Source organism: Folsomia candida, unplaced genomic scaffold (assembly GCF_002217175.1).
Source record: "Folsomia candida strain VU population unplaced genomic scaffold, ASM221717v1 Fcan01_Sc002, whole genome shotgun sequence".
NCBI lineage: Eukaryota > Metazoa > Arthropoda > Collembola > Entomobryomorpha > Isotomidae > Folsomia > Folsomia candida.
Window position 1 is genome coordinate 8,021,197 of NW_019091194.1, and position 27,793 is coordinate 8,048,989.

Genomic DNA, 27,793 nt, shown 5'->3' on the forward strand with positions numbered 1-27,793 from the left:
CATGATTGGGAGAGTCGCTTGGAGCAACGTGAAAGCCACATTTGCTGTGGGTTTTCCGCTTTCAGTAGTTGCATCCTGTTTCTGGCGTGGTGTTACCATGTCATTCTCATTGGTGGTAAAACTCAAAGCTGACGGGTGTTTACCAAACCCGCGTCCATGTTGTGCTGCCACCTTATCATCGGAAATGAGGGCTGGAGTTGCAATTCGGGTGGCCTGATCATCAACGTGGGCGATTGGTGTTGTGAAATGATGGATTGGTGTGATCAAAGTTGTTTCAATTTGTATGGCGGGATGTGTGACCGCCATGAGGGCGGACGATGAGAGACTTTGTTTCAAATATCCTGCAGATGTAGTTGGCAGGATCGACGGAGTAGAAACCAGAGTGGAAATGGTGGTTTCAGTACTTGCCTCAGTAGAGCTTGGTGTCTCTGGACCTGGGCTTGGTAAAATAGCCTGTGTTGTCATGATTGGGAGAGTCGCTTGGAGCAACGTGAAAGCCACATTTGCTGTGGGTTTTCCGCTTTCAGTAGTTGCATCCTGTTTCTGGCGTGGTGTTACCATGTCATTCTCATTGGTGGTAAAACTCAAAGCTGACGGGTGTTTACCAAACCCGCGTCCATGTTGTGCTGCCACCTTATCATCGGAAATGAGGGCTGGAGTTGCAATTCGGGTGGCCTGATCATCAACGTGGGCGATTGGTGTTGTGAAATGATGGATTGGTGTGATCAAAGTTGTTTCAATTTGTATGGCGGGATGTGTGACCGCCATGAGGGCGGACGATGAGAGACTTTGTTTCAAATATCCTGCAGATGTAGTTGGCAGGATCGACGGAGTAGAAACCAGAGTGGAAATGGTGGTTTCAGTACTTGCCTCAGTAGAGCTTGGTGTCTCTGGACCTGGGCTTGGTAAAATAGCCTGTGTTGTCATGATTGGGAGAGTCGCTTGGAGCAACGTGAAAGCCACATTTGCTGTGGGTTTTCCGCTTTCAGTAGTTGCATCCTGTTTCTGGCGTGGTGTTACCATGTCATTCTCATTGGTGGTAAAACTCAAAGCTGACGGGTGTTTACCAAACCCGCGTCCATGTTGTGCTGCCACCTTATCATCGGAAATGAGGGCTGGAGTTGCAATTCGGGTGGCCTGATCATCAACGTGGGCGATTGGTGTTGTGAAATGATGGATTGGTGTGATCAAAGTTGTTTCAATTTGTATGGCGGGATGTGTGACCGCCATGAGGGCGGACGATGAGAGACTTTGTTTCAAATATCCTGCAGATGTAGTTGGCAGGATCGACGGAGTAGAAACCAGAGTGGAAATGGTGGTTTCAGTACTTGCCTCAGTAAAGCTTGGTGTCTCTGGACCTGGGCTTGGTAAAATAGCCTGTGTTGTCATGATTGGGAGAGTCGCTTGGAGCAACGTGAAAGCCACATTTGCTGTGGGTTTTCCGCTTTCAGTAGTTGCATCCTGTTTCTGGCGTGGTGTTACCATGTCATTCTCATTGGTGGTAAAACTCAAAGCTGACGGGTGTTTACCAAACCCGCGTCCATGTTGTGCTGCCACCTTATCATCGGAAATGAGGGCTGGAGTTGCAATTCGGGTGGCCTGATCATCAACGTGGGCGATTGGTGTTGTGAAATGATGGATTGGTGTGATCAAAGTTGTTTCAATTTGTATGGCGGGATGTGTGACCGCCATGAGGGCGGACGATGAGAGACTTTGTTTCAAATATCCTGCAGATGTAGTTGGCAGGATCGACGGAGTAGAAACCAGAGTGGAAATGGTGGTTTCAGTACTTGCCTCAGTAGAGCTTGGTGTCTCTGGACCTGGGCTTGGTAAAATAGCCTGTGTTGTCATGATTGGGAGAGTCGCTTGGAGCAACATGAAAGCCACATTTGCTGTGGGTTTTCCGCTTTCAGTAGTTGCATCCTGTTTCTGGCGTGGTGTTACCATGTCATTCTCATTGGTGGTAAAACTCAAAGCTGACGGGTGTTTACCAAACCCGCGTCCATGTTGTGCTGCCACCTTATCATCGGAAATGAGGGCTGGAGTTGCAATTCGGGTGGCCTGATCATCAACGTGGGCGATTGGTGTTGTGAAATGATGGATTGGTGTGATCAAAGTTGTTTCAATTTGTATGGCGGGATGTGTGACCGCCATGAGGGCGGACGATGAGAGACTTTGTTTCAAATATCCTGCAGATGTAGTTGGCAGGATCGACGGAGTAGAAACCAGAGTGGAAATGGTGGTTTCAGTACTTGCCTCAGTAGAGCTTGGTGTCTCTGGACCTGGGCTTGGTAAAATAGCCTGTGTTGTCATGATTGGGAGAGTCGCTTGGAGCAACGTGAAAGCCACATTTGCTGTGGGTTTTCCGCTTTCAGTAGTTGCATCCTGTTTCTGGCGTGGTGTTACCATGTCATTCTCATTGGTGGTAAAACTCAAAGCTGACGGGTGTTTACCAAACCCGCGTCCATGTTGTGCTGCCACCTTATCATCGGAAATGAGGGCTGGAGTTGCAATTCGGGTGGCCTGATCATCAACGTGGGCGATTGGTGTTGTGAAATGATGGATTGGTGTGATCAAAGTTGTTTCAATTTGTATGGCGGGATGTGTGACCGCCATGAGGGCGGACGATGAGAGACTTTGTTTCAAATATCCTGCAGATGTAGTTGGCAGGATCGACGGAGTAGAAACCAGAGTGGAAATGGTGGTTTCAGTACTTGCCTCAGTAGAGCTTGGTGTCTCTGGACCTGGGCTTGGTAAAATAGCCTGTGTTGTCATGATTGGGAGAGTCGCTTGGAGCAACGTGAAAGCCACATTTGCTGTGGGTTTTCCGCTTTCAGTAGTTGCATCCTGTTTCTGGCGTGGTGTTACCATGTCATTCTCATTGGTGGTAAAACTCAAAGCTGACGGGTGTTTACCAAACCCGCGTCCATGTTGTGCTGCCACCTTATCATCGGAAATGAGGGCTGGAGTTGCAATTCGGGTGGCCTGATCATCAACGTGGGCGATTGGTGTTGTGAAATGATGGATTGGTGTGATCAAAGTTGTTTCAATTTGTATGGCGGGATGTGTGACCGCCATGAGGGCGGACGATGAGAGACTTTGTTTCAAATATCCTGCAGATGTAGTTGGCAGGATCGACGGAGTAGAAACCAGAGTGGAAATGGTGGTTTCAGTACTTGCCTCAGTAGAGCTTGGTGTCTCTGGACCTGGGCTTGGTAAAATAGCCTGTGTTGTCATGATTGGGAGAGTCGCTTGGAGCAACATGAAAGCCACATTTGCTGTGGGTTTTCCGCTTTCAGTAGTTGCATCCTGTTTCTGGCGTGGTGTTACCATGTCATTCTCATTGGTGGTAAAACTCAAAGCTGACGGGTGTTTACCAAACCCGCGTCCATGTTGTGCTGCCACCTTATCATCGGAAATGAGGGCTGGAGTTGCAATTCGGGTGGCCTGATCATCAACGTGGGCGATTGGTGTTGTGAAATGATGGATTGGTGTGATCAAAGTTGTTTCAATTTGTATGGCGGGATGTGTGACCGCCATGAGGGCGGACGATGAGAGACTTTGTTTCAAATATCCTGCAGATGTAGTTGGCAGGATCGACGGAGTAGAAACCAGAGTGGAAATGGTGGTTTCAGTACTTGCCTCAGTAGAGCTTGGTGTCTCTGGACCTGGGCTTGGTAAAATAGCCTGTGTTGTCATGATTGGGAGAGTCGCTTGGAGCAACGTGAAAGCCACATTTGCTGTGGGTTTTCCGCTTTCAGTAGTTGCATCCTGTTTCTGGCGTGGTGTTACCATGTCATTCTCATTGGTGGTAAAACTCAAAGCTGACGGGTGTTTACCAAACCCGCGTCCATGTTGTGCTGCCACCTTATCATCGGAAATGAGGGCTGGAGTTGCAATTCGGGTGGCCTGATCATCAACGTGGGCGATTGGTGTTGTGAAATGATGGATTGGTGTGATCAAAGTTGTTTCAATTTGTATGGCGGGATGTGTGACCGCCATGAGGGCGGACGATGAGAGACTTTGTTTCAAATATCCTGCAGATGTAGTTGGCAGGATCGACGGAGTAGAAACCAGAGTGGAAATGGTGGTTTCAGTACTTGCCTCAGTAGAGCTTGGTGTCTCTAGACCTGGGCTTGGTAAAATAGCCTGTGTTGTCATGATTGGGAGAGTCGCTTGGAGCAACGTGAAAGCCACATTTGCTGTGGGTTTTCCGCTTTCAGTAGTTGCATCCTGTTTCTGGCGTGGTGTTACCATGTCATTCTCATTGGTGGTAAAACTCAAAGCTGACGGGTGTTTACCAAACCCGCGTCCATGTTGTGCTGCCACCTTATCATCGGAAATGAGGGCTGGAGTTGCAATTCGGGTGGCCTGATCATCAACGTGGGCGATTGGTGTTGTGAAATGATGGATTGGTGTGATCAAAGTTGTTTCAATTTGTATGGCGGGATGTGTGACCGCCATGAGGGCGGACGATGAGAGACTTTGTTTCAAATATCCTGCAGATGTAGTTGGCAGGATCGACGGAGTAGAAACCAGAGTGGAAATGGTGGTTTCAGTACTTGCCTCAGTAGAGCTTGGTGTCTCTGGACCTGGGCTTGGTAAAATAGCCTGTGTTGTCATGATTGGGAGAGTCGCTTGGAGCAACATGAAAGCCACATTTGCTGTGGGTTTTCCGCTTTCAGTAGTTGCATCCTGTTTCTGGCGTGGTGTTACCATGTCATTCTCATTGGTGGTAAAACTCAAAGCTGACGGGTGTTTACCAAACCGCGTCCATGTTGTGCTGCCACCTTATCATCGGAAATGAGGGCTGGAGTTGCAATTCGGGTGGCCTGATCATCAACGTGGGCGATTGGTGTTGTGAAATGATGGATTGGTGTGATCAAAGTTGTTTCAATTTGTATGGCGGGATGTGTGACCGCCATGAGGGCGGACGATGAGAGACTTTGTTTCAAATATCCTGCAGATGTAGTTGGCAGGATCGACGGAGTAGAAACCAGAGTGGAAATGGTGGTTTCAGTACTTGCCTCAGTAGAGCTTGGTGTCTCTGGACCTGGGCTTGGTAAAATAGCCTGTGTTGTCATGATTGGGAGAGTCGCTTGGAGCAACATGAAAGCCACATTTGCTGTGGGTTTTCCGCTTTCAGTAGTTGCATCCTGTTTCTGGCGTGGTGTTACCATGTCATTCTCATTGGTGGTAAAACTCAAAGCTGACGGGTGTTTACCAAACCCGCGTCCATGTTGTGCTGCCACCTTATCATCGGAAATGAGGGCTGGAGTTGCAATTCGGGTGGCCTGATCATCAACGTGGGCGATTGGTGTTGTGAAATGATGGATTGGTGTGATCAAAGTTGTTTCAATTTGTATGGCGGGATGTGTGACCGCCATGAGGGCGGACGATGAGAGACTTTGTTTCAAATATCCTGCAGATGTAGTTGGCAGGATCGACGGAGTAGAAACCAGAATGGAAATGGTGGTTTCAGTACTTGCGTCAGTAAAGCTTGGTGTCTCTGGACCTGGGCTTGGTAAAATAGCCTGTGTTGTCATGATTGGGAGAGTCGCTTGGAGCAACGTGAAAGCCACATTTGCTGTGGGTTTTCCGCTTTCAGTAGTTGCATCCTGTTTCTGGCGTGGTGTTACCATGTCATTCTCATTGGTGGTAAAACTCAAAGCTGACGGGTGTTTACCAAACCCGCGTCCATGTTGTGCTGCCACCTTATCATCGGAAATGAGGGCTGGAGTTGCAATTCGGGTGGCCTGATCATCAACGTGGGCGATTGGTGTTGTGAAATGATGGATTGGTGTGATCAAAGTTGTTTCAATTTGTATGGCGGGATGTGTGACCGCCATGAGGGCGGACGATGAGAGACTTTGTTTCAAATATCCTGCAGATGTAGTTGGCAGGATCGACGGAGTAGAAACCAGAGTGGAAATGGTGGTTTCAGTACTTGCCTCAGTAGAGCTTGGTGTCTCTGGACCTGGGCTTGGTAAAATAGCCTGTGTTGTCATGATTGGGAGAGTCGCTTGGAGCAACATGAAAGCCACATTTGCTGTGGGTTTTCCGCTTTCAGTAGTTGCATCCTGTTTCTGGCGTGGTGTTACCATGTCATTCTCATTGGTGGTAAAACTCAAAGCTGACGGGTGTTTACCAAACCCGCGTCCATGTTGTGCTGCCACCTTATCATCGGAAATGAGGGCTGGAGTTGCAATTCGGGTGGCCTGATCATCAACGTGGGCGATTGGTGTTGTGAAATGATGGATTGGTGTGATCAAAGTTGTTTCAATTTGTATGGCGGGATGTGTGACCGCCATGAGGGCGGACGATGAGAGACTTTGTTTCAAATATCCTGCAGATGTAGTTGGCAGGATCGACGGAGTAGAAACCAGAATGGAAATGGTGGTTTCAGTACTTGCGTCAGTAAAGCTTGGTGTCTCTGGACCTGGGCTTGGTAAAATAGCCTGTGTTGTCATGATTGGGAGAGTCGCTTGGAGCAACGTGAAAGCCACATTTGCTGTGGGTTTTCCGCTTTCAGTAGTTGCATCCTGTTTCTGGCGTGGTGTTACCATGTCATTCTCATTGGTGGTAAAACTCAAAGCTGACGGGTGTTTACCAAACCCGCGTCCATGTTGTGCTGCCACCTTATCATCGGAAATGAGGGCTGGAGTTGCAATTCGGGTGGCCTGATCATCAACGTGGGCGATTGGTGTTGTGAAATGATGGATTGGTGTGATCAAAGTTGTTTCAATTTGTATGGCGGGATGTGTGACCGCCATGAGGGCGGACGATGAGAGAGTTTGTTTCAAATATCCTGCAGATGTAGTTGGCAGGATCGACGGAGTAGAAACCAGAGTGGAAATGGTGGTTTCAGTACTTGCCTCAGTAAAGCTTGGTGTCTCTGGACCTGGGCTTGGTAAAATAGCCTGTGTTGTCATGATTGGGAGAGTCGCTTGGAGCAACGTGAAAGCCACATTTGCTGTGGGTTTTCCGCTTTCAGTAGTTGCATCCTGTTTCTGGCGTGGTGTTACCATGTCATTCTCATTGGTGGTAAAACTCAAAGCTGACGGGTGTTTACCAAACCCGCGTCCATGTTGTGCTGCCACCTTATCATCGGAAATGAGGGCTGGAGTTGCAATTCGGGTGGCCTGATCATCAACGTGGGCGATTGGTGTTGTGAAATGATGGATTGGTGTGATCAAAGTTGTTTCAATTTGTATGGCGGGATGTGTGACCGCCATGAGGGCGGACGATGAGAGACTTTGTTTCAAATATCCTGCAGATGTAGTTGGCAGGATCGACGGAGTAGAAACCAGAGTGGAAATGGTGGTTTCAGTACTTGCCTCAGTAGAGCTTGGTGTCTCTGGACCTGGGCTTGGTAAAATAGCCTGTGTTGTCATGATTGGGAGAGTCGCTTGGAGCAACGTGAAAGCCACATTTGCTGTGGGTTTTCCGCTTTCAGTAGTTGCATCCTGTTTCTGGCGTGGTGTTGCCTTGTCATTCTCATTGGTGGTAAAACTCAAAGCTGACGGGTGTTTACCAAATCCGCGTCCATGTTGTGCTGCCACTTTATCATCGGAAATGATGGCTAGAGTTGCAATTCGGGTGGCCTGATCATCAACGTGGGCGATTGGTGTTGTGAAATGATGGATTGGTGTGATCAAAGTTGTTTCAATTTGTATGGCGGGATGTGTGACCGCCATGAGGGCGGACGATGAGAGACTTTGTTTCAAATATCCTGCAGATGTAGTTGGCAGGATCGACGGAGTAGAAACCAGAGTGGAAATGGTGGTTTCAGTACTTGCCTCAGTAAAGCTTGGTGTCTCTGGACCTGGGCTTGGTAAAATAGCCTGTGTTGTCATGATTGGGAGAGTCGCTTGGAGCAACGTGAAAGCCACATTTGCTGTGGGTTTTCCGCTTTCAGTAGTTGCATCCTGTTTCTGGCGTGGTGTTACCATGTCATTCTCATTGGTGGTAAAACTCAAAGCTGACGGGTGTTTACCAAACCCGCGTCCATGTTGTGCTGCCACCTTATCATCGGAAATGAGGGCTGGAGTTGCAATTCGGGTGGCCTGATCATCAACGTGGGCGATTGGTGTTGTGAAATGATGGATTGGTGTGATCAAAGTTGTTTCAATTTGTATGGCGGGATGTGTGACCGCCATGAGGGCGGACGATGAGAGACTTTGTTTCAAATATCCTGCAGATGTAGTTGGCAGGATCGACGGAGTAGAAACCAGAGTGGAAATGGTGGTTTCAGTACTTGCCTCAGTAGAGCTTGGTGTCTCTGGACCTGGGCTTGGTAAAATAGCCTGTGTTGTCATGATTGGGAGAGTCGCTTGGAGCAACGTGAAAGCCACATTTGCTGTGGGTTTTCCGCTTTCAGTAGTTGCATCCTGTTTCTGGCGTGGTGTTGCCTTGTCATTCTCATTGGTGGTAAAACTCAAAGCTGACGGGTGTTTACCAAATCCGCGTCCATGTTGTGCTGCCACTTTATCATCGGAAATGATGGCTAGAGTTGCAATTCGGGTGGCCTGATCATCAACGTGGGCGATTGGTGTTGTGAAATGATGGATTGGTGTGATCAAAGTTGTTTCAATTTGTATGGCGGGATGTGTGACCGCCATGAGGGCGGACGATGAGAGACTTTGTTTCAAATATCCTGCAGATGTAGTTGGCAGGATCGACGGAGTAGAAACCAGAGTGGAAATGGTGGTTTCAGTACTTGCCTCAGTAAAGCTTGGTGTCTCTGGACCTGGGCTTGGTAAAATAGCCTGTGTTGTCATGATTGGGAGAGTCGCTTGGAGCAACGTGAAAGCCACATTTGCTGTGGGTTTTCCGCTTTCAGTAGTTGCATCCTGTTTCTGGCGTGGTGTTACCATGTCATTCTCATTGGTGGTAAAACTCAAAGCTGACGGATGTTTACCAAATCCGCGTCCATGTTGTGCTGCCACCTTATCATCGGAAATGAGGGCTGGAGTTGCAATTCGGGTGGCCTGATCATCAACGTGGGCGATTGGTGTTGTGAAATGATGGATTGGTGTGATCAAAGTTGTTTCAATTTGTATGGCGGGATGTGTGACCGCCATGAGGGCGGACGATGAGAGACTTTGTTTCAAATATCCTGCAGATGTAGTTGGCAACATCGACGGAGTAGAAACCAGAGTGGAAATGGTGGTTTCAGTACTTGCCTCAGTAAGCTTGGTGTCTCTGGACCTGGGCTTGGTAAAATAGCCTGTGTTGTCATGATTGGGAGAGTCGCTTGGAGCAACGTGAAAGCCACATTTGCTGTAGGTTTTCCGCTTTCAGTAGTTGCATCCTGTTTCTGGCGTGGTGTTACCATGTCATTCTCATTGGTGGTAAAACTCAAAGCTGACGGGTGTTTACCAAATCCGCGTCCATGTTGTGCTGTCACCTTATCATCGCTACTGATGGCTGGAGTTGCAATTCGGGTGGCCTGATCATCAACGTGGGCGATTGGTGTTGTGAAATGATGGATTGGTGTGATCAAAGTTGTTTCAATTTGTATGGCGGGATGTGTGACCGCCATGGGGGCGGACGATGAGAGACTTTGTTTCAAATATCCTGCAGATGTAGTTGGCAGGATCGACGGAGTAGAAACCAGAGTGGAAATGGTGGTTTCAGTACTTGCCTCAGTAGAGCTTGGTGTCTCTGGACCTGGGCTTGGTAAAATAGCCTGTGTTGTCATGATTGGGAGAGTCGCTTGGAGCAACGTGAAAGCCACATTTGCTGTGGGTTTTCCGCTTTCAGTAGTTGCATCCTGTTTCTGGCGTGGTGTTACCATGTCATTCTCATTGGTGGTAAAACTCAAAGCTGACGGGTGTTTACCAAACCCGCGTCCATGTTGTGCTGCCACCTTATCATCGCTACTGAGGGCTGGAGTTGCAATTCGGGTGGCCTGATCATCAACGTGGGCGATTGGTGTTGTGAAATGATGGATTGGTGTGATCAAAGTTGTTTCAATTTGTATGGCGGGATGTGTGACCGCCATGAGGGCGGACGATGAGAGGCTTTGTTTCAAATATCCTGCAGATGTAGTTGACAGGATCGACGGAGTAGAAACCAGAGTGGAAATGGTGGTTTCAGTACTTGCCTCAGTAAAGCTTGGTGTCTCTGGACCTGGGCTTGGTAAAATAGCCTGTGTTGTCATGATTGGGAGAGTCGCTTGGAGCAACGTGAAAGCCACATTTGCTGTGGGTTTTCCGCTTTCAGTAGTTGCATCCTGTTTCTGGCGTGGTGTTACCATGTCATTCTCATTGGTGGTAAAACTCAAAGCTGACGGGTGTTTACCAAATCCGCGTCCATGTTGTGCTGCCACCTTATCATCGCTAATGATGGCTAGAGTTGCAATTCGGGTGGCCTGATCATCAACGTGGGCGATTGGTGTTGTGAAATGATGGATTGGTGTGATCAAAGTTGTTTCAATTTGTATGGCGGGATGTGTGACCGCCATGAGGGCGGACGATGAGAGAGTTTGTTTCAAATATCCTGCAGATGTAGTTGGCAGGATCGACGGAGTAGAAACCAGAGTGGAAATGGTGGTTTCAGTACTTGCCTCAGTAGAGCTTGGTGTCTCTGGACCTGGGCTTGGTAAAATAGCCTGTGTTGTCATGATTGGGAGAGTCGCTTGGAGCAACGTGAAAGCCACATTTGCTGTGGGTTTTCCGCTTTCAGTAGTTGCATCCTGTTTCTGGCGTGGTGTTACCATGTCATTCTCATTGGTGGTAAAACTCAAAGCTGACGGGTGTTTACCAAATCCGCGTCCATGTTGTGCTGCCACCTTATCATCGCTAATGATGGCTGGAGTTGCAATTCGGGTGGCCTGATCATCAACGTGGGCGATTGGTATTGTCAAATGATGGATTGGTGTGATCAAAGTTGTTTCAATTTGTATGGCGGGATGTGTGACCGCCATGAGGGCGGACGATGAGAGACTTTCTTTCAAATATCCTGCAGATGTAGTTGGCAGGATCGACGGAGTAGAAACCAGAGTGGAAATGGTGGTTTCAGTACTTGCCTCAGTAAAGCTTGGTGTCTCTGGACCTGGGCTTGGTAAAATAGCCTGTGTTGTCATGATTGGGAGAGTCGCTTGGAGCAACGTGAAAGCCACATTTGCTGTGGGTTTTCCGCTTTCAGTAGTTGCATCCTGTTTCTGGCGTGGTGTTACCATGTCATTCTCATTGGTGGTAAAACTCAAAGCTGACGGATGTTTACCAAATCCGCGTCCATGTTGTGCTGCCACCTTATCATCGCTAATGATGGCTGGAGTTGCAATTCGGGTGGCCTGATCATCAACGTGGGGGATTGGTGTTGTGAAATGATGGATTGGTGTGATCAAAGTTGTTTCAATTTGTATGGCGGGATGTGTGACCGCCATGAGGGCGGACGATGAGAGGCTTTGTTTCAAATATCCTGCAGATGTAGTTGGCAGGATCGACGGACTAGAAACCAGAGTGGAAATGGTGGTTTCAGTACTTGCCTCAGTAAAGCTTGGTGTCTCTGGACCTGGGCTTGGTAAAATAGCCTGTGTTGTCATGATTGGGAGAGTCGCTTGGAGCAACGTGAAAGCCACATTTGCTGTGGGTTTTCCGCTTTCAGTAGTTGCATCCTGTTTCTGGCGTGGTGTTACCATGTCATTCTCATTGGTGGTAAAACTCAAAGCTGACGGGTGTTTACCAAATCCGCGTCCATGTTGTGCTGCCACCTTATCATCGCTAATGATGGCTGGAGTTGCAATTCGGGTGGCCTGATCATCAACGTGGGCGATTGGTATTGTCAAATGATGGATTGGTGTGATCAAAGTTGTTTCAATTTGTATGGCGGGATATGTGACCGCCATGAAGGCGGACGATGAGAGACTTTCTTTCAAATATCCTGCAGATGTAGTTGGCAGGATCGACGGAGTAGAAACCAGAGTGGAAATGGTGGTTTCAGTACTTGCCTCAGTAAAGCTTGGTGTCTCTGGACCTGGGCTTGGTAAAATAGCCTGTGTTGTCATGATTGGGAGAGTCGCTTGGAGCAACGTGAAAGCCACATTTGCTGTGGGTTTTCCGCTTTCAGTAGTTGCATCCTGTTTCTGGTGTGGTGTTACCATGTCATTCTCATTGGTGGTAAAACTCAAAGCTGACGGGTGTTTACCAAATCCGCGTCCATGTTGTGCTGCCACCTTATCATCGCTAATGATGGCTGGAGTTGCAATTCGGGTGGCCTGATCATCAACGTGGGCGATTGGTATTGTCAAATGATGGATTGGTGTGATCAAAGTTGTTTCAATTTGTATGGCGGGATGTGTGACCGCCATGAGGGCGGACGATGAGAGACTTTCTTTCAAATATCCTGCAGATGTAGTTGGCAGGATCGACGGAGTAGAAACCAGAGTGGAAATGGTGGTTTCAGTACTTGCCTCAGTAAAGCTTGGTGTCTCTGGACCTGGGCTTGGTAAAATAGCCTGTGTTGTCATGATTGGGAGAGTCGCTTGGAGCAACGTGAAAGCCACATTTGCTGTGGGTTTTCCGCTTTCAGTAGTTGCATCCTGTTTCTGGCGTGGTGTTACCATGTCATTCTCATTGGTGGTAAAACTCAAAGCTGACGGATGTTTACCAAATCCGCGTCCATGTTGTGCTGCCACCTTATCATCGCTAATGATGGCTGGAGTTGCAATTCGGGTGGCCTGATCATCAACGTGGGCGATTGGTGTTGTGAAATGATGGATTGGTGTGATCAAAGTTGTTTCAATTTGTATGGCGGGATGTGTGACCGCCATGAGGGCGGACGATGAGAGGCTTTGTTTCAAATATCCTGCAGATGTAGTTGGCAGGATCGACGGACTAGAAACCAGAGTGGAAATGGTGGTTTCAGTACTTGCCTCAGTAAAGCTTGGTGTCTCTGGACCTGGGCTTGGTAAAATAGCCTGTGTTGTCATGATTGGGAGAGTCGCTTGGAGCAACGTGAAAGCCACATTTGCTGTGGGTTTTCCGCTTTCAGTAGTTGCATCCTGTTTCTGGCGTGGTGTTACCATGTCATTCTCATTGGTGGTAAAACTCAAAGCTGACGGATGTTTACCAAATCCGCGTCCATGTTGTGCTGCCACCTTATCATCGCTAATGATGGCTGGAGTTGCAATTCGGGTGGCCTGATCATCAACGTGGGCGATTGGTATTGTCAAATGATGGATTGGTGTGATCAAAGTTGTTTCAATTTGTATGGCGGGATGTGTGACCGCCATGAAGGCGGACGATGAGAGACTTTCTTTCAAATATCCTGCAGATGTAGTTGGCAGGATCGACGGAGTAGAAACCAGAGTGGAAATGGTGGTTTCAACGTTTCCGTACGCAGTAAACTCATTTTCAATCTGGAATGGTTGTGATCCGTTTTGCTGATGTACTGAAAAATTCTTTACTCCGCTTTGATTTCGGTAAAAATAAAATTCATTGGTGGACTTAGTTCGTCCGTTTCGTGTGCTTTCTGTTTGATATAAAGAATTTTCTAATGAGGTGCTTTGAGTTCGGTATTCAGAAAACTTGTTTTCAATTAGCATTTGAATGGGTTCTATCTCAGTTTGATGATATAAAGTTATCCTTAATGCTTCAATTTTATTTCTTCCGTATCCATATTCGGTCTGGAATTGAGGCTGTTTTTCATTTTGCTCATATATATAATTTGTCGTTACTCCTCGCTGACTTCGGTATGCAGAAAATTTATTTTGCTTTTGAATTTGAACGCCTTGGAGATTGTGTGGATGATGTATAGAATTTTCCGATGCGTTGCTTTGTGTTGCGTACCCAGAAAACCTATTTTCATTCAAGATTTGAATGTGCTGCATATGATGTTGATCATATAGAGCGTTTTTCTTTGCTTCAATTTCACTTTGAGATCCGCTAAATTCTCCTTCAGTTTGGATCTTTTGCGTATTATCTTGATATAAAGCATCCTTCGATGCTTCAATTTTACTATCCCCATACCGAAAAAATTGATTTTCGTTTTGAATTTGAATGATTTGTGAATTATCTAGGTGATATAAAGAATTTTCAACTCCCTTGCTTTGTCTTACGTATCCAGAAAACCCATTTTCATTCAGTATTTGAATGTGCTGCAAATTATCTTGGCCGTACAAAGAGTTTGTCGTTCCTTCAATTTCAGTTCTTATGGATCCGGTAAATTGGTCTTCAGTCTGGATCTGAATCTGTTCTGTATTATCTTCATCTAAAGATTTCTTGGACGCTTCAAGTTGGCTTCCTTCGTATACAGAAAATTGATTTTCCTTTTGGGTTTGAACGCTTTGTGTACTATCTAGGTGATATAAATAATTTTCCAGGGCCTTGCTTTGTGTTTCATATCTAGAAAAAGCATTTTCATTCATGGTATGAGTGTGTTGCATATTATGTTGATCATATAAAGAGTTTTTCGCTGCTTCAATTTCACTTGCTCCGGATGCGGTCAGTTCATCTTCTGCGAGGGTCTGAATCTGTTGCATATTATCTTGCTGATATAACGTTTTCTTCGAAGCTTCAATTTGACTTCTTCCATACCAAGAAAACGGATTTTCATTTTGGATTCGAATGTTTTTTGTGCTGTCTAGAAGATATAAATAATTTACCAGTGTTTTGCTTTGAGTTGAGTATGCGGAAAACTCATTTTCGTTCTGGAATTGAACCTGTTGCGCATTATATTGACGATATACAGTATTTGTTAATCCGCTTTGAGTTCCGTATCCAAAAAACTCATTTTCAATTATGATTTTAATGTGTTGCATATCATTTTGATGATGTAAAGCATTCCTGGATACTTCGATTTGACTTCCTATGAATTCATTTTGTTTCTGGAAGTAAGCTTGTTTTTCAGTATTTTGCTGATATACAGAATGGGGGGTTATTCCGCTCTGCCTTCGGTATGCGGAAAATTGATTTTCGTTTTGAATTTGAACACTTTGTGGATTAGCTAGATGATAGAAACAGTTTTCCAGTGCCTTACTTTGTGTTACGTATCCATAAAACCCATTTTGATTCAGGATTTGAATGTGTTGCATAGTATCTTGCACATATAAAGGGTTTTTCATTGCTTCAATTTCACTTCTTCCAGATCCGGTAAATACATCTTCTGTCTGGATCTGAATCCGTTGCGTATTATCTTGCTTAAATAACACATTCTCCGATGCTTCTATTTGAATTCCTCCGTATCCGGAAAATTGATTTTCGTTTTGGATTGTGTTGTTTTCTATACTATCTAGATGATGTAATGAATTTTCCAGTGCCTCGTTTTGTGTTACGTATTCAGAAAATGCATTTTCATTCAGGATTTTAATGTGCTGTATACTGTCTTGATCATATAAGGAATTCTTGGTTTCTTCAGTTTGACTTCTTCCGTATCCGATAAACTCATTTTCGTTCTGGGTTTTACCTTGTTGTTCATTATCATGATCATGTGGTTGATTTTGGTTTGCTCCTTGTTGACCTGAAAATTGGCTTGCTTTGATTAATGTATTTGATTGGTAATATTGGCTGTATGTGGATTGACTAAAGTGTTCTTGAACTAGTAGGTCGAAGAATACACCGTTTATCGATGAAGTTGAAAGGTAGTTTGAATTGTCGATCATATTGTTCTTATAAATATTGAATTTCTCGTCATTGCTTATTTTTGTTGTTGATGATTGAAATTTTTCCTCTTGCATAAGTTGAATGTTGAAGTTATTCATAACTTGGTCTTCGTCATATGCTTCTGGCTGAGATAAAATAGGCGAATGAATAGTGGATGAATCAAGGCTATCTTCAAAATGAAAATCCATATGAAAAGGTATCTCCTCTCTTTGTTTGTCAGCGTAAAGGGACGCGTCGGACGGTGTTGTTGAGGTGTTAAGGAGGTATTTAGTTTTTGATCTAATTATTTGCTGTTGTAATTTTACTTCCCGCTTTGATTTAATTTGTTTCAATTGATGTCTTTTAATAATTTCATAAATTTCGACATTTTTTTGATTGCTTTGGAATAAGTTAATTCCAGCATTTAGATCTGATTTTTTAGCACGATTGGAATCTAATACTGCAAGTGGGGGACTAAGATTTTTGGTCGATTTATAAATCATCTGAGGCATTGTGACAAATTCGTTATATGTATATAAATAATTGGCCATAATCTGTTTGTTTATTGGAGTATTTGAATGAGAGACATAGAATGGGGTAACACACGGGGGATAAATATCGTTTCTTATATGTATGAAATGATACCTAGAAAATATGTAAAAGCCTACCGAATCTGGAGAAACCGGAGCAAGTATGCGCTCTATATTTCTTTGTGGCTTAGTTTTAAATATGTGATTAAGGTCCTTGGTAATAGGCACTGAAATTTTTTGAACAAACAGCAGTGTTAGAAATACATATAATGTATATGCATAGTGAAATTAGTCTAGGTAGCTTACGTTTCTGCTTCGCATCTAATTTTTGTTGTTCAGCTTTATCAGGAGGTTTTTTCCGTTTTCTTTTTCGATGCCATTCCGTGTCCTCTACAATCCCCATCGTCTCATCCCATGCCTTTTTGTCTACCTTGTATGATTCAATTTCCGTTTGAAGTGATTCCAGGGCCTTAGCTAACGAACAGCATAAAGTGACGAGTACGAAGCAAATTATGAAGGTTTTATAATAATCGGAAAGTAATCCTCGGTATAATCTTCTATGATACAGGATAAAAAAATTTATAGCAACTTTAAACCTCATTTTATGACATACATTGAACGGACCGAATTTGTTATAGCATAATTTGGACTCCCTGTTTCATGTAAATTGAGATGGTCTCTCAATTCCAATTCCCCTCTTACGTATACCGGATTCAATGATATCTTCCATAATTTTCACCTGTAACATATTATCGGTTATAGTATATTTACTAACTTTCGATTCCCCCTTTCTCTAGTTCACACTGTGAAGTTTAAACTGTTAAAGTCCGCACATTGTAAGTCACAACTTGTGGCAGTGATTCTCCGATGTTATTGCATGTAAATATACCAACTATCTGGGTTCAAGAATATGTAATTTATTTGAAAATCCGAGCAAATTTGGATTTTTGGTGAAGGTTTTAGTGCGGCTAGTTTAGCATTGGGGGCTCCTGAAAGGGGTGTGGCGGGCGCAAATGCCTTCTACACTTTTCGTACACTCGGGGAGATCCATAAATTATGTCATGCAAAAATCGCGATTTTCTAGACCTGTTTATAGGTCTGTTTATTTGTGTCCTCGAAAAAATTTAAATTGGTCGGGTCGAAATCTTAGGATTAATGTAGCCGCTGACACATTCACATTGTAAATATTAGACATAAATGCAAACGTATATACGCATCTTTAAGATACTCAAAATTGCAATTCAATCTAGATAAGACAAGATACAAGGTTAAAATTTTGCAAGTAAGGTCCCGACTACTAATTACCCCTGTGGGGTTTCGAACCCAATTTTCTCAGGTTAATGGCAATTTTTTTGCTGAATCCAACTTAGAGCAAATTTAATCAATTTAAAAAAATAGGCTGAAGATGAGGAAAATGTCAGATGTCAGCACTTATGTAACTCGATTTTAAGCGGTGTCATTGGTTGGTACTCTTCAAAAAACGTTAGCTCAGTAAGCTACTTAACGATTCATGTGTGTCATACATGTCTTACACCATCCAAAGTGGTTGGTTTGGATTCGGTGTAAATTCTCCCCCAAAAGTTTTCACCGTATGTAAATTCTCCTCCATCGAAGTTCTCACCTATGAAAATTTTTCCCAATCCTCAATTTTCAATTTTATGTGAAAGAGAATTTCGGATATGTTTAGCCCATGAAATGATAAAACCAAAACCTCAAGGTGGTTGCAACCGGTCATCAACGACTCACTATTCAGATGCATTATTATATTATGATTTGTTAAATTAATATCATACAGATAAACAAACTCAGCAACATGGATTGAAACTGTAGTATGTCCAATGTCAATTCTCGATTTTATGAGGATTTATTTGGATTAAAAGGCCAACCGCAAAAATGTATGAAGTGAATTTCCATCATTCTTATGTGGAGAATGAATAGACCAGAACAAAAGGTTCGTAGTGCAAACTTTGTACTGATAAGTATATTAAGTTTCATTTGTGTAACTGAAAGTTTCCCCTTCTACATATGTAACAAGAAGTAACAAGCTTAAGGGGGCTGGTCGCATGGTAATACCCACCCAATAACATTTGTATTATTAATAGTAATGAAGTAATGGAAATTTACCACATAGAAACAAAGTACTACCAATCTGGTAGGAAATTACTATTAAGTCTATACAAGTACCAGAATGGAGTCCCTGGGAATGATTCCATGAGGACAAATACTATTTTATGCTCCCTCGCTGATGACTGGTTCCAGCTTGAGGTTTTATCATTTATCAGTGATACACTTTCATGGGCTAAGCTTAGCCGAAACCCCTTTTCACATATAATTGAAAATTGAGGATTGGGAAAAATTTTCATGGATGGGAACTTGAATGGAGGAGAATTTATGTACGGAGAAAATTTCCTGGCGAAAATTTGCATAGTACCGGTTTGGAATTTTATTGGTTTTTGAGGCATTGTCGATGGGAAATTTACTACGGCACTGAACAAATAAATTCCAATTGGAATTTTAGGAATGGTTTAAACCATTCCTGACACACCTATGAATCGCTCATCACACAACGTGTGATGAGCGAAAGACAACATCCTGTTATCTTTAAAAATTTTACTAGTACGGCACCTTAACGAAAATAAAATTCATGAGATACTTATTAATCGAAAATACTCCAATCACGGTGCAAATATTTTCAAAAGTCAACTTATACATAATTATTAAGTAGCGTCAGCTACTTATTGTGATCGTTTTGTCCGTCCGTCCGTCCGTCTGTAAGCAGGATATCTCCAGAAAGAGTCGACATAATCAAATGCCGTTTTCGATATTGTGTTTCTAATTTTTAGTTCTCGGTCGAGTTCGATAATGGGGTCAATCGGACCACACCCCACTGCGCCAGGGGGTGTGGTCAAGATTAAATTTAACCTTAATTTTCATGTGGGGTGTCATTTTAAAGGAAATTTCACCACGAACTCAAAGATGTTAATATTTTTGGCCTTATGACCTTGAGGACTAGGTCAAAGGTCAAAAGATACATAATTGTCATATAGGGTGTCATTTTAAAGGAAATTTCACCACGAATTCAAGATGTTAATATTTTTGGCCTTATGACCTTGAGGGCGAGGTCAAAGGTCAAAAGATACATAATCGTCATATGGGGTGTCATTTTAAAGGAAATTTTACGGCGATTTCAAGGACGCTGATATTTTTGACCTCATGACCTTGAGATCAAGGTCAAGGGTTATACATAATTGTCATGGGATATGGGATAATTTTAAAGGAAACTTGGATCGCTCTGACGCTACTATTTTATATTCGTTTGGAGGGTTTATTAATTATACATATATATGCAGGGCACCAAAACAAAATGTATGTATGTACATATTGCATACTCAAATTATTAAATATATTGAAGAAAAACTAACTTTTCGTAGGTAGTACAATTCTTTCCTATAATTTTCCAGTTTGACACTCTTAGGACTCTTATCGCAATATTGAATAATTTGATGAACCACCGAGCGCAGATAACTGCATTATGAGAATGTCGCACCACTAAAACTAAAAAAATACTTGTGTCGAAACGAAATACATACATATGTATATTGACGATACAAACCACTACTGGATGAAGGAACTGGGTTAAAGTAACGTTCTTAACAAACAATGCAAGTGGAAAGCAAAATTACTTTTGATTGTCAATTTTGACATTTGTAACAGAAGGTTGGAAAGTTATTAGATAGAACATAGCCAATCTTGTAATATGTAAATATGATGTACATATTAAATATGGGTAGAAATTCTCGATAACGTAATTATAATAGATAAACTCAGGTATTACTTTATCAAAGGCTGTTCTGTAATTTATATATTTTTTGTAGCGTACAACTATTAATTATTTACATGTAGCGTGGAAAGCGATGAAACATCGATTATGTTATATTAAACAAACTTTCACTCGGAATTGTTTCGATTGTTACAATTTATCAAGTTTGAAAGTGGTGCATATTTAATTTTGGTATTGTTTTAAATATGAGCAATGCAGATTGTAGAGTAGGTACATATTTATATATGCATATACCAATATGTATGTACATATTTACTTATGTAAAATGAAAAATTTCACTAATTTCTAAGATTTCTTCCTTGTCAAAAACTCAAAACACATATTCTACAAAAGTGACATCAATTTTCCCATATATCTAGCATTTTTCGACAAATTTAAAACCCGTAACACGCTGACAAAAAACATCTCTGGACCCTCAAGCCCATGTATGTATAATACATCTGTAAAGGACGCCGATTTATGAGCTGCGAATGAGAGTAAGCATTCGTCCGACCGTTCATGATTAATGATCTCTCGTGAATTTTATTAGACTGCACACAAAGTATCACATATATACATACATACGTGTGTAAATATGTCTGGTAAAGAAGTTTTCAAAATATTTAAAATTTTAAGAAGTTGAGTTTGCTACTATTGTGAAGCAACTATAAATGGTGTTAGAATTATCAAAAGCTGATCAAAATTTTATTTTTTGGGAATGTTTAAAATTCGGAGTTTATTTGCACTCGCATATGATACAGGATATCAGAATGTGATCAAAATCACTCACTGTCAAACCAAAAGCACCCTCGTAAGTATTTAAGACAGATTCTGGCGGAAGGCGAGAAAAAACCACGACATTAATTTATTACATACTATTTCCACCCGGGACGCCGAGCTCTGCTTGAGAACCTCAATGTTACCTTTTGGTACGATCCTTGGGGAACATTCATAAAATATACGCAGGGGAGAGGGAGGGATGGTTGTTGTGTTACCGGTGAACGGGTGACCCACGTAAAAAATCGCCAATTTGCGTATTTCATGAACGTTCACTTGTCAATTATATTTTGTTGATAGCCTTAGTGTAATATTAAAAATTTTAATCGTTTGATCAAATTCGACAGTTGATTGAGTATGTATGTATGCGTACAAGTTCATGATTCCCCCAAGTCACAGAAAGTTAAAATTACAAATTTAATAAATATATGTAGTACTACTGAAATATCAACAGAAGACAATGCACACATATTATCTCTAAACAAGTATATTTCCTTAGGTTGTAAGTTCCTTAGCGTAAAACCCTCCGGCTGAACAACGGATGATTAATTTTCTTATTTCGTCGTAAAATATTAGATAGATTGCAAAAGGGATTGGTGGTGCCCAAAATTCCGGTCTAAAAAACAGAAACAAAAAATTGGTAATGGATGAAAATTAATTTACGAAAAGATTACTAGACTGCTGGGAAAATATGTCGTGATGTACCGGATTCCATAAAACTTTAAGGCATTGTTTAGATATGGTGTGCTTGTTAAAAATATAGCGAGACTGAGCTCAACCAATATTCCAAAATTCATACGCCAGTTTCTGTATGTTTGGACAAGAAACAAGTATAATTATTCCAAATCATAAAGAATTCATATAGTCAATTTCATAATTTCAAGTCATGCACTCCAAGGAAATAGACATATTTGTATACTATACTATACATATGCGCATTGATGCGCTTTATACATCCTGCAATGTTAAAATTAATATTAAGGAGAGCATGACTGGAAATCATACACCTCTGGGCAAGACTTTAAACAATTAAACAAAACTTACTTCATTCCTTTTTGGAAAAAACTCATTCTTCTCGTTTTGCAAATAATGACATTGCCAACTTGGGTAATGACAATGCTAATAAAAAATGCAGTTTGTCCTGCAAGCTCTAAATCTTGTCGAGCGTCCCATGACTTGTTAAAATTATGAATTAAACACATCAATAAATTTTACATAGGTAAAGTTATGCAAATGATAAACAAGCATACCCATTCTTGACCGTAGGAGTCCTCCAAGTCGTTGATTGATTTGCTATCCCACTTTCTATTGATCCACCACATTCGCAGCGGGCCCCATCCGTGAGCCCAGTACATTACTATCCTTTAAGTTGAAAATCATTTATTAGCATTATTCACTTGTTTCGAGTAATAAAGGAAAAAAATTATAAAAATCACCAGGAAAACCATCCCGAAGCCAATTCGATAACTGACGTCTGCAAATATGTGTACCTGAGCAGTCTGTCAATTTGGTTAACGCAGGTTAGTAAAGCTACATTTTCTTAAAGTTAAATATTACGGTAAAAATTGAAAGCATTACTGTGGAGTTACTAATTTTTCAGTTTGTGGGTTTCTTGGTTTCAATTTCATAATGTCAGCTTCAGCGGTCTCTTGAGCAAGACTAATAGCCGGAAGACAATCAGTTACACAGACACTAAGCAACATGGCAATTGTCCCCATGGGAAGAGGGGTCCCTAGACACTGATTGGGACTTAGTATGACTAATAAACTGATATATGTGTATTTACTTACCATGAACGTCATAACCGAATACATTTCAGCAATGTTATCCGCCAAGTTATATTGCATTAACTATTTTAAATTATTTAAGATAAATAAATTATTACATTAAAAATTAAATTACCTATTAAATAAATTATCAAATACTTTTTTTAAATTATCAAAAATCAATCGTCCCTCTTCAACCCCAGTAGCAATGGTTGCAAAATTGTCGTCCATCAAGATCATATCTGCCGTCTCCTAAAGAAGTGCAAAGACAATTTCATAGTTTCATTCATTTAGAAGCTTCAACCCGGGTTCGAAACCAAGGAAGCTAAATCTAGTCATAGTTGTATAATATAATGAAAATCATTGATGGGCGAGAAAATCTGAGGTTAGGCTACGCGTAAAGACGTTCCCACTAATCAAAAATCTCAGTAAAGAATAATTCTACAATTTATTATACATACGTACCTTGCTAACTTCTGAACCACTGATTCCCATCGCTACGCCAATATCTGCTTTCTTTAAAGCAGGGGAATCGTTAACACCTGAAATACAAATATTGCATTAGGCATTTTTATATCAATAAAATTAGTTTCATGACATATGTACCATCCCCTGTTGCTGCAACGACACAACCCAAGTCCTTAATGAAAAATGTAGTTGTCAATTTAAATAAACTATGTATTACGCGTGTATACTACGTATATACGCATAAATATTAATTTTCCTATCTATGAATTAAATCATCGTACTTGAAAAGCCTCCACAATGGTGTATTTCTGTTCTGGCGACGTTCTCGCAAAAACAATTTCCTCATGATTTGTAAGAACATTGCGTAATTGGTCTGGGGTGAGGAGTTTGAGTTCTGCTCCAGAAATAACAGCCGCGTTCACTTGTCTTGGGTCAATATCTTCAACACTGCATCCCCGACGAAGTGCCATCTCTTCAATGGTCTCGTTTCCTGAAAATGAATTATACTAAGAAATTAGCTTAGGTTTCCACTATGGTGCTAATTTAACATTCACCGTCCGAAATAATTCCAACTGATCTTGCAATTGCAGTAGCAGTGACAGGATGATCTCCAGTCACCATAACGACTTTTATTCCAGCAGAACGGCACCTTGCCACAGCATCCGGAACAGCTAATAGTTAACATTTGTTGGGTACTAAACAAATATATTGCTCACAAATCAGTCACATCGTATTAAATATATACCAGCTTTTGGAGGATCAATCAATGAGATGAGACCAACGAAACGAAACCCGACATCCAAAAACTCCATGTTGTCTGGATCAAATTCATAACCAATTGGAAAACGATCAAGTGGAAGCCGACAGTCACAAAACCCTACATACAAGCATTTAAATGTGAAGCTAAAAAATATGTACATGTGAACAACCAAGACATTGATAGATGCTTATTTACCTAAAACTCTTTCGCCATATGATCCAAGCGTATGATACACTAGGTTAAACGCTTCTCGCCATTCATCATCTATATCATATTCACGATCTTGTACTAAAATTTTAGTGCAGAGACTAATGATCCGTTCAGGAGCTCCCTTTTTAGGAATACCAAACAGGAATAATAATCAGGAATAATAATGGCAACAACCGACGTCGATATCTATATACCTTCATAACGAGAAGCTGGCGAGGATCGTTGGGGTCTCTCATGTCATGAATAGATACTTGAAACTTATTGGAAGAATTGAATGGAATTTCGCAAAGTTTTGGATGCTTTTCACGATATTTAACAACATTTCCAATTTGGTTTTCCATGCACTTTAGAATGGCAGTTTCTGAAGCATCTCCTTCAACAATTCTATCAATGTAATGACAAGTTTATAGCCTACTTTAATTATTTTAATAAATTTGAAATAAATAAATATTTAGAAAAAATATAACCCTCTCTACCGTTTAATTATTGGAATATTTTCTTGTCCTGGTTTAAAATTTGCTCGTGAACAAAGACATGCTACAGTTGATAAAGCCTTGAATCCGGGGTCATCATTATCAAAGCTTTGTCCAGAATAAAATTCTGAAGTGTCGGCTTCAGCTATTTCATTATTGAACCACATGTGGGCCACTGACATTTTGTTTTGCGTTAAAGTCCCTGTCTAAAAATTTCAGCACATATGTATATAACTCAAATTAGATACAACTGAATACTTAAATCCACATCCTGTTACACTACCTTATCAGAACATATCACAGATGTGGAGCCCAACCCCTCAACAGCATGCAAATGCTTTACTAGACAATTTTTCTTTGCCATCCTTTTCGCCGTTACAGACAAGACTGAAAGTGAAAGGCTACAAATTAGTATCGATTACTTTGCTTACAACAAATCTATTTCACATTTTAACTTGCTAATACTTTTAACTCACCCATGGTGAAAGTGACCGCCAATCCTTCAGGAACATTGGCTAAATAGATGATGAATATTAGGTTATGATTATTATACCATGAGTTAATTCATGGATACCTATTATTCCACGGTTACATACCTACAACGATTCCGATCACAAAAAAGACTGCGTCTGTCCAATTGTAATGCATGACGAGACCAAGGACAAAAAAGAATCCTCCAAAAACTAACGATCGAATTGTCATAATCATAATGAATCTATCCATCTCAATCCCAATAGGACTAAGGCCATGGTCAACTGTGGAGGCCAGGGACGCTAGTCTTCCTGTAATTACAAGAATTTCGCATAAGATATATATCATATTTAGGTGTTATAGTATTTCTAGATCTCCTGTATGTTGATGTTGACAGATTAGGCGTTTATATAATTATTATTATATAAACACTTGCCCATCAGGGTGTTCACTCCGACCCTAACCACTACTGCCTTAGCCACCCCCTCCAATGCATTTGTTGAGAAGAAAGCCATGTTCTTTGTCTCCATCACGTTTTCGCTTGTACATTCTGGGGATCTGTAATAATAATAATGCAATCACTAAATATGAATATAATTGTTTACCTACATATACCCTATCGCATGCCAATATGTACCTTTTACACGGTTCCGATTCACCGGTTAAGCTAGAGTTATCAACTTTAAAATCCTGACACTCTAGAATTCTTATGTCTGCTGGGATCAAGTCTCCAAACTTCACCTCAACAATATCACCCACAACTAGCTGGCTCACTGCTATTTCTATTCGTCTCCCATTTCTATGTACATAAGCAGCACGTGGAACCATGTTCTTAAAGGATTCCATTATCCGATCTGATTTAAACTCTTGGTAAAAAGAGAAGGACCCAGAGACGTGAACCACAACTATCAATGAGCAACCCAAAAAAAACTACAAGAAAAATAGATTATAATTTATAACCATTAAAGAGGGACATTTTAACATTGGCATTAGCACGTGAACACAATTACGAATACAATTTATACTTCAGTCAATAAAAAGATTGATCTCTTACATTGTCCCAAACCTGAAAATTAAAAAAAATATATATATATACATATATTAATATATTAATATAAATATATACATATATTAATATAAATATATATATATATATATATATTTATATTAATATAAAAATATGTACAATGTATAATTTAATTTGCACTCGAGGTAGTGCTTTTAGCATAGCATAAGGAACATATGTCAATGTTCTCACCTCAAAATTCATGCATTTTTCAACAAAGTGTACATGAAAGAAGACTGCTAGAATAACGTCGAAATTGCTAATAACTTACCACATCCCCAGGAAGGAGATATTGAGCCCCAAAAGAGAGGAAGGAAAGAAAGCAGCAACACCAGAGAAGAAAATTCAGACCACCCCACACAGCTTTAATGAATTTCCAAACCTGGGATGGTTTTGGTGGTGGGGTCAACTCATTTCTTCCATGCGTCTCTCGATTTGCTACAACTTGGCTGTCACTTAACCCCTGTTACATTAAATCTCTGGTTGATAAATTATGTTCAAGGACCATTAAAAAAATAGTAAGCAACTTGGAAATAATTTACTCTGGTAACATTTGTTCCATAACGTTTAAGGAGAATGTCAAGTGGAACTTTATGATCATCAGTGTCATATCCTTGTGATGGATCATTACTAGGTTTTGTGGGATCATTTTCCTCAATTCCATTTTTCTTATGATGGACTTCTTGTAACTGTACAAATACCAAATTTTAAATATTCAAAAATTTGCGATGAATGACATATGTATGTAGGTTAACGTTTCTTCATTGACTTCACCTCTAAATCGTTCCTAAAAGTTGGGTTATCAAATCCATTCCTGCCGTTAGCGTTGTTTTGGTCATTCTAAAAAATAGGAATATAACATTAAATGATATTTCTCTATTATGTGTGTATAAAGTGTGATACCTGTTGTTGAACATTAAAACTTTTAGACTTTGTCATTGTGCAGTTCTTTCCAGAAATTCGCAGTTGGACATCATCTGCTACTGCCGTACTACTTGAAACGTTGGATAGTAATGATCTTTTCCACGGGCACGCAAAGTGTATTATGCACTTCTGAGGGGTTGGTCATTTCTTAAACTTGGAGTGAGATTATTCGAGTCGAGTCTGACTCAATCAGGTAATAGTGATCGGCTAATTACTGTCCGTCGTCATCATGCATATACCAGTTCAAGGTTTACAATGCCAAACTTTTATCATAATGGTAGAAATAATGATTTTAAATGTCCATCTGGGGGATAGGTGATCACGAAGGAGGTGAGCTTATACAATGCTATAATTTATTTATTATACACTTCACACAAACATAAATACACCATACATTATGTATGAAACATATATAAGTACACATGTCTTTAATAAAGACTCTTTATAGGTTGTAACATTCGCGTCATTTGTCATTTGGTAATTTTCATATTATTCAGACATTATGACCAGTGGCGGCGAAAGTTGGAGGGACGAATGGTGCCATTAGCATTGTGAGATAGGAAGAGGAGGGGCTTACCAATAAGATTTGTATGATTTTCTGGGGAGACAGCCTCCTGCCCCCCCCCCCCCATCGTGCTTCCGCCGCCACTAGTTATGACTGAAGAAATATGTAGACACAATGCACAATGAGGGTATTCATTACGAGTTTGCATGTTCGCATTGCAACATATCTTTTTCGAAATTGCGAATTTTGCGAACTTTGAGGGTATTCACGCACCCTTGGTAACTACGTAAACAGCGTAAAATCCGTAAACTTACAAACGTTTACAAACAGCTTCCCGTGAATTCACTTTCGCAATTATTTTCGTAAAAATTTATCTGATAATTGAAACAAAATGCCGATCATTTCCAGAAAACGGAAATTAATGGAAGAAATTTGT

At 41.3% G+C, this 27,793-nt stretch overlaps 1 protein-coding gene across 1 annotated transcript; it reads right to left on the minus strand.

Moving 5' to 3' along the window:
- Positions 1-20,652: 20,652 nt before the first annotated feature.
- On the minus strand, positions 20,653-27,433 carry LOC110845146 (sodium/potassium-transporting ATPase subunit alpha-B). The gene is made up of 26 exons (XM_035847900.1): positions 26,832-27,433; positions 26,703-26,768; positions 26,471-26,617; positions 26,200-26,391; positions 25,917-25,928; positions 25,500-25,792; positions 25,299-25,420; positions 24,988-25,173; positions 24,868-24,906; positions 24,675-24,778; positions 24,395-24,597; positions 24,113-24,302; positions 23,904-24,039; positions 23,694-23,825; positions 23,503-23,619; positions 23,230-23,438; positions 23,087-23,120; positions 22,946-23,022; positions 22,640-22,732; positions 22,505-22,564; positions 22,293-22,453; positions 22,151-22,213; positions 21,965-22,076; positions 21,759-21,889; positions 21,420-21,521; positions 20,653-21,330 (listed from the first exon to the last, which is right to left on the minus strand). The coding sequence occupies exons 1-26, from the start codon at positions 26,865-26,867 to the stop codon at positions 21,210-21,212; spliced, it is 3,138 nt and encodes a 1,045-aa protein (XP_035703793.1). The 5' UTR covers positions 26,868-27,433; the 3' UTR covers positions 20,653-21,209.
- Positions 27,434-27,793: the final 360 nt, after the last annotated feature.

What these genes read in the sequence shown, in the direction of transcription:
- LOC110845146 (XM_035847900.1), bottom strand. Translation starts at nt 26,867, where the DNA reads ATGACAAAGTCTAAAAGTTTTAATGTTCAACAACAG. An exon ending in ATATGGCGAAAGAGTTTTAG is followed by an intron (nt 23,826 to 23,903) that starts GTAAATAAGCAT and finishes GCTTGTATGTAG; the next exon opens with GGTTTTGTGACTGTCGGCTT. An exon ending in TTTTTCCAAAAAGGAATGAA is followed by an intron (nt 21,522 to 21,758) that starts GTAAGTTTTGTT and finishes CCAAACATACAG; the next exon opens with AAACTGGCGTATGAATTTTG.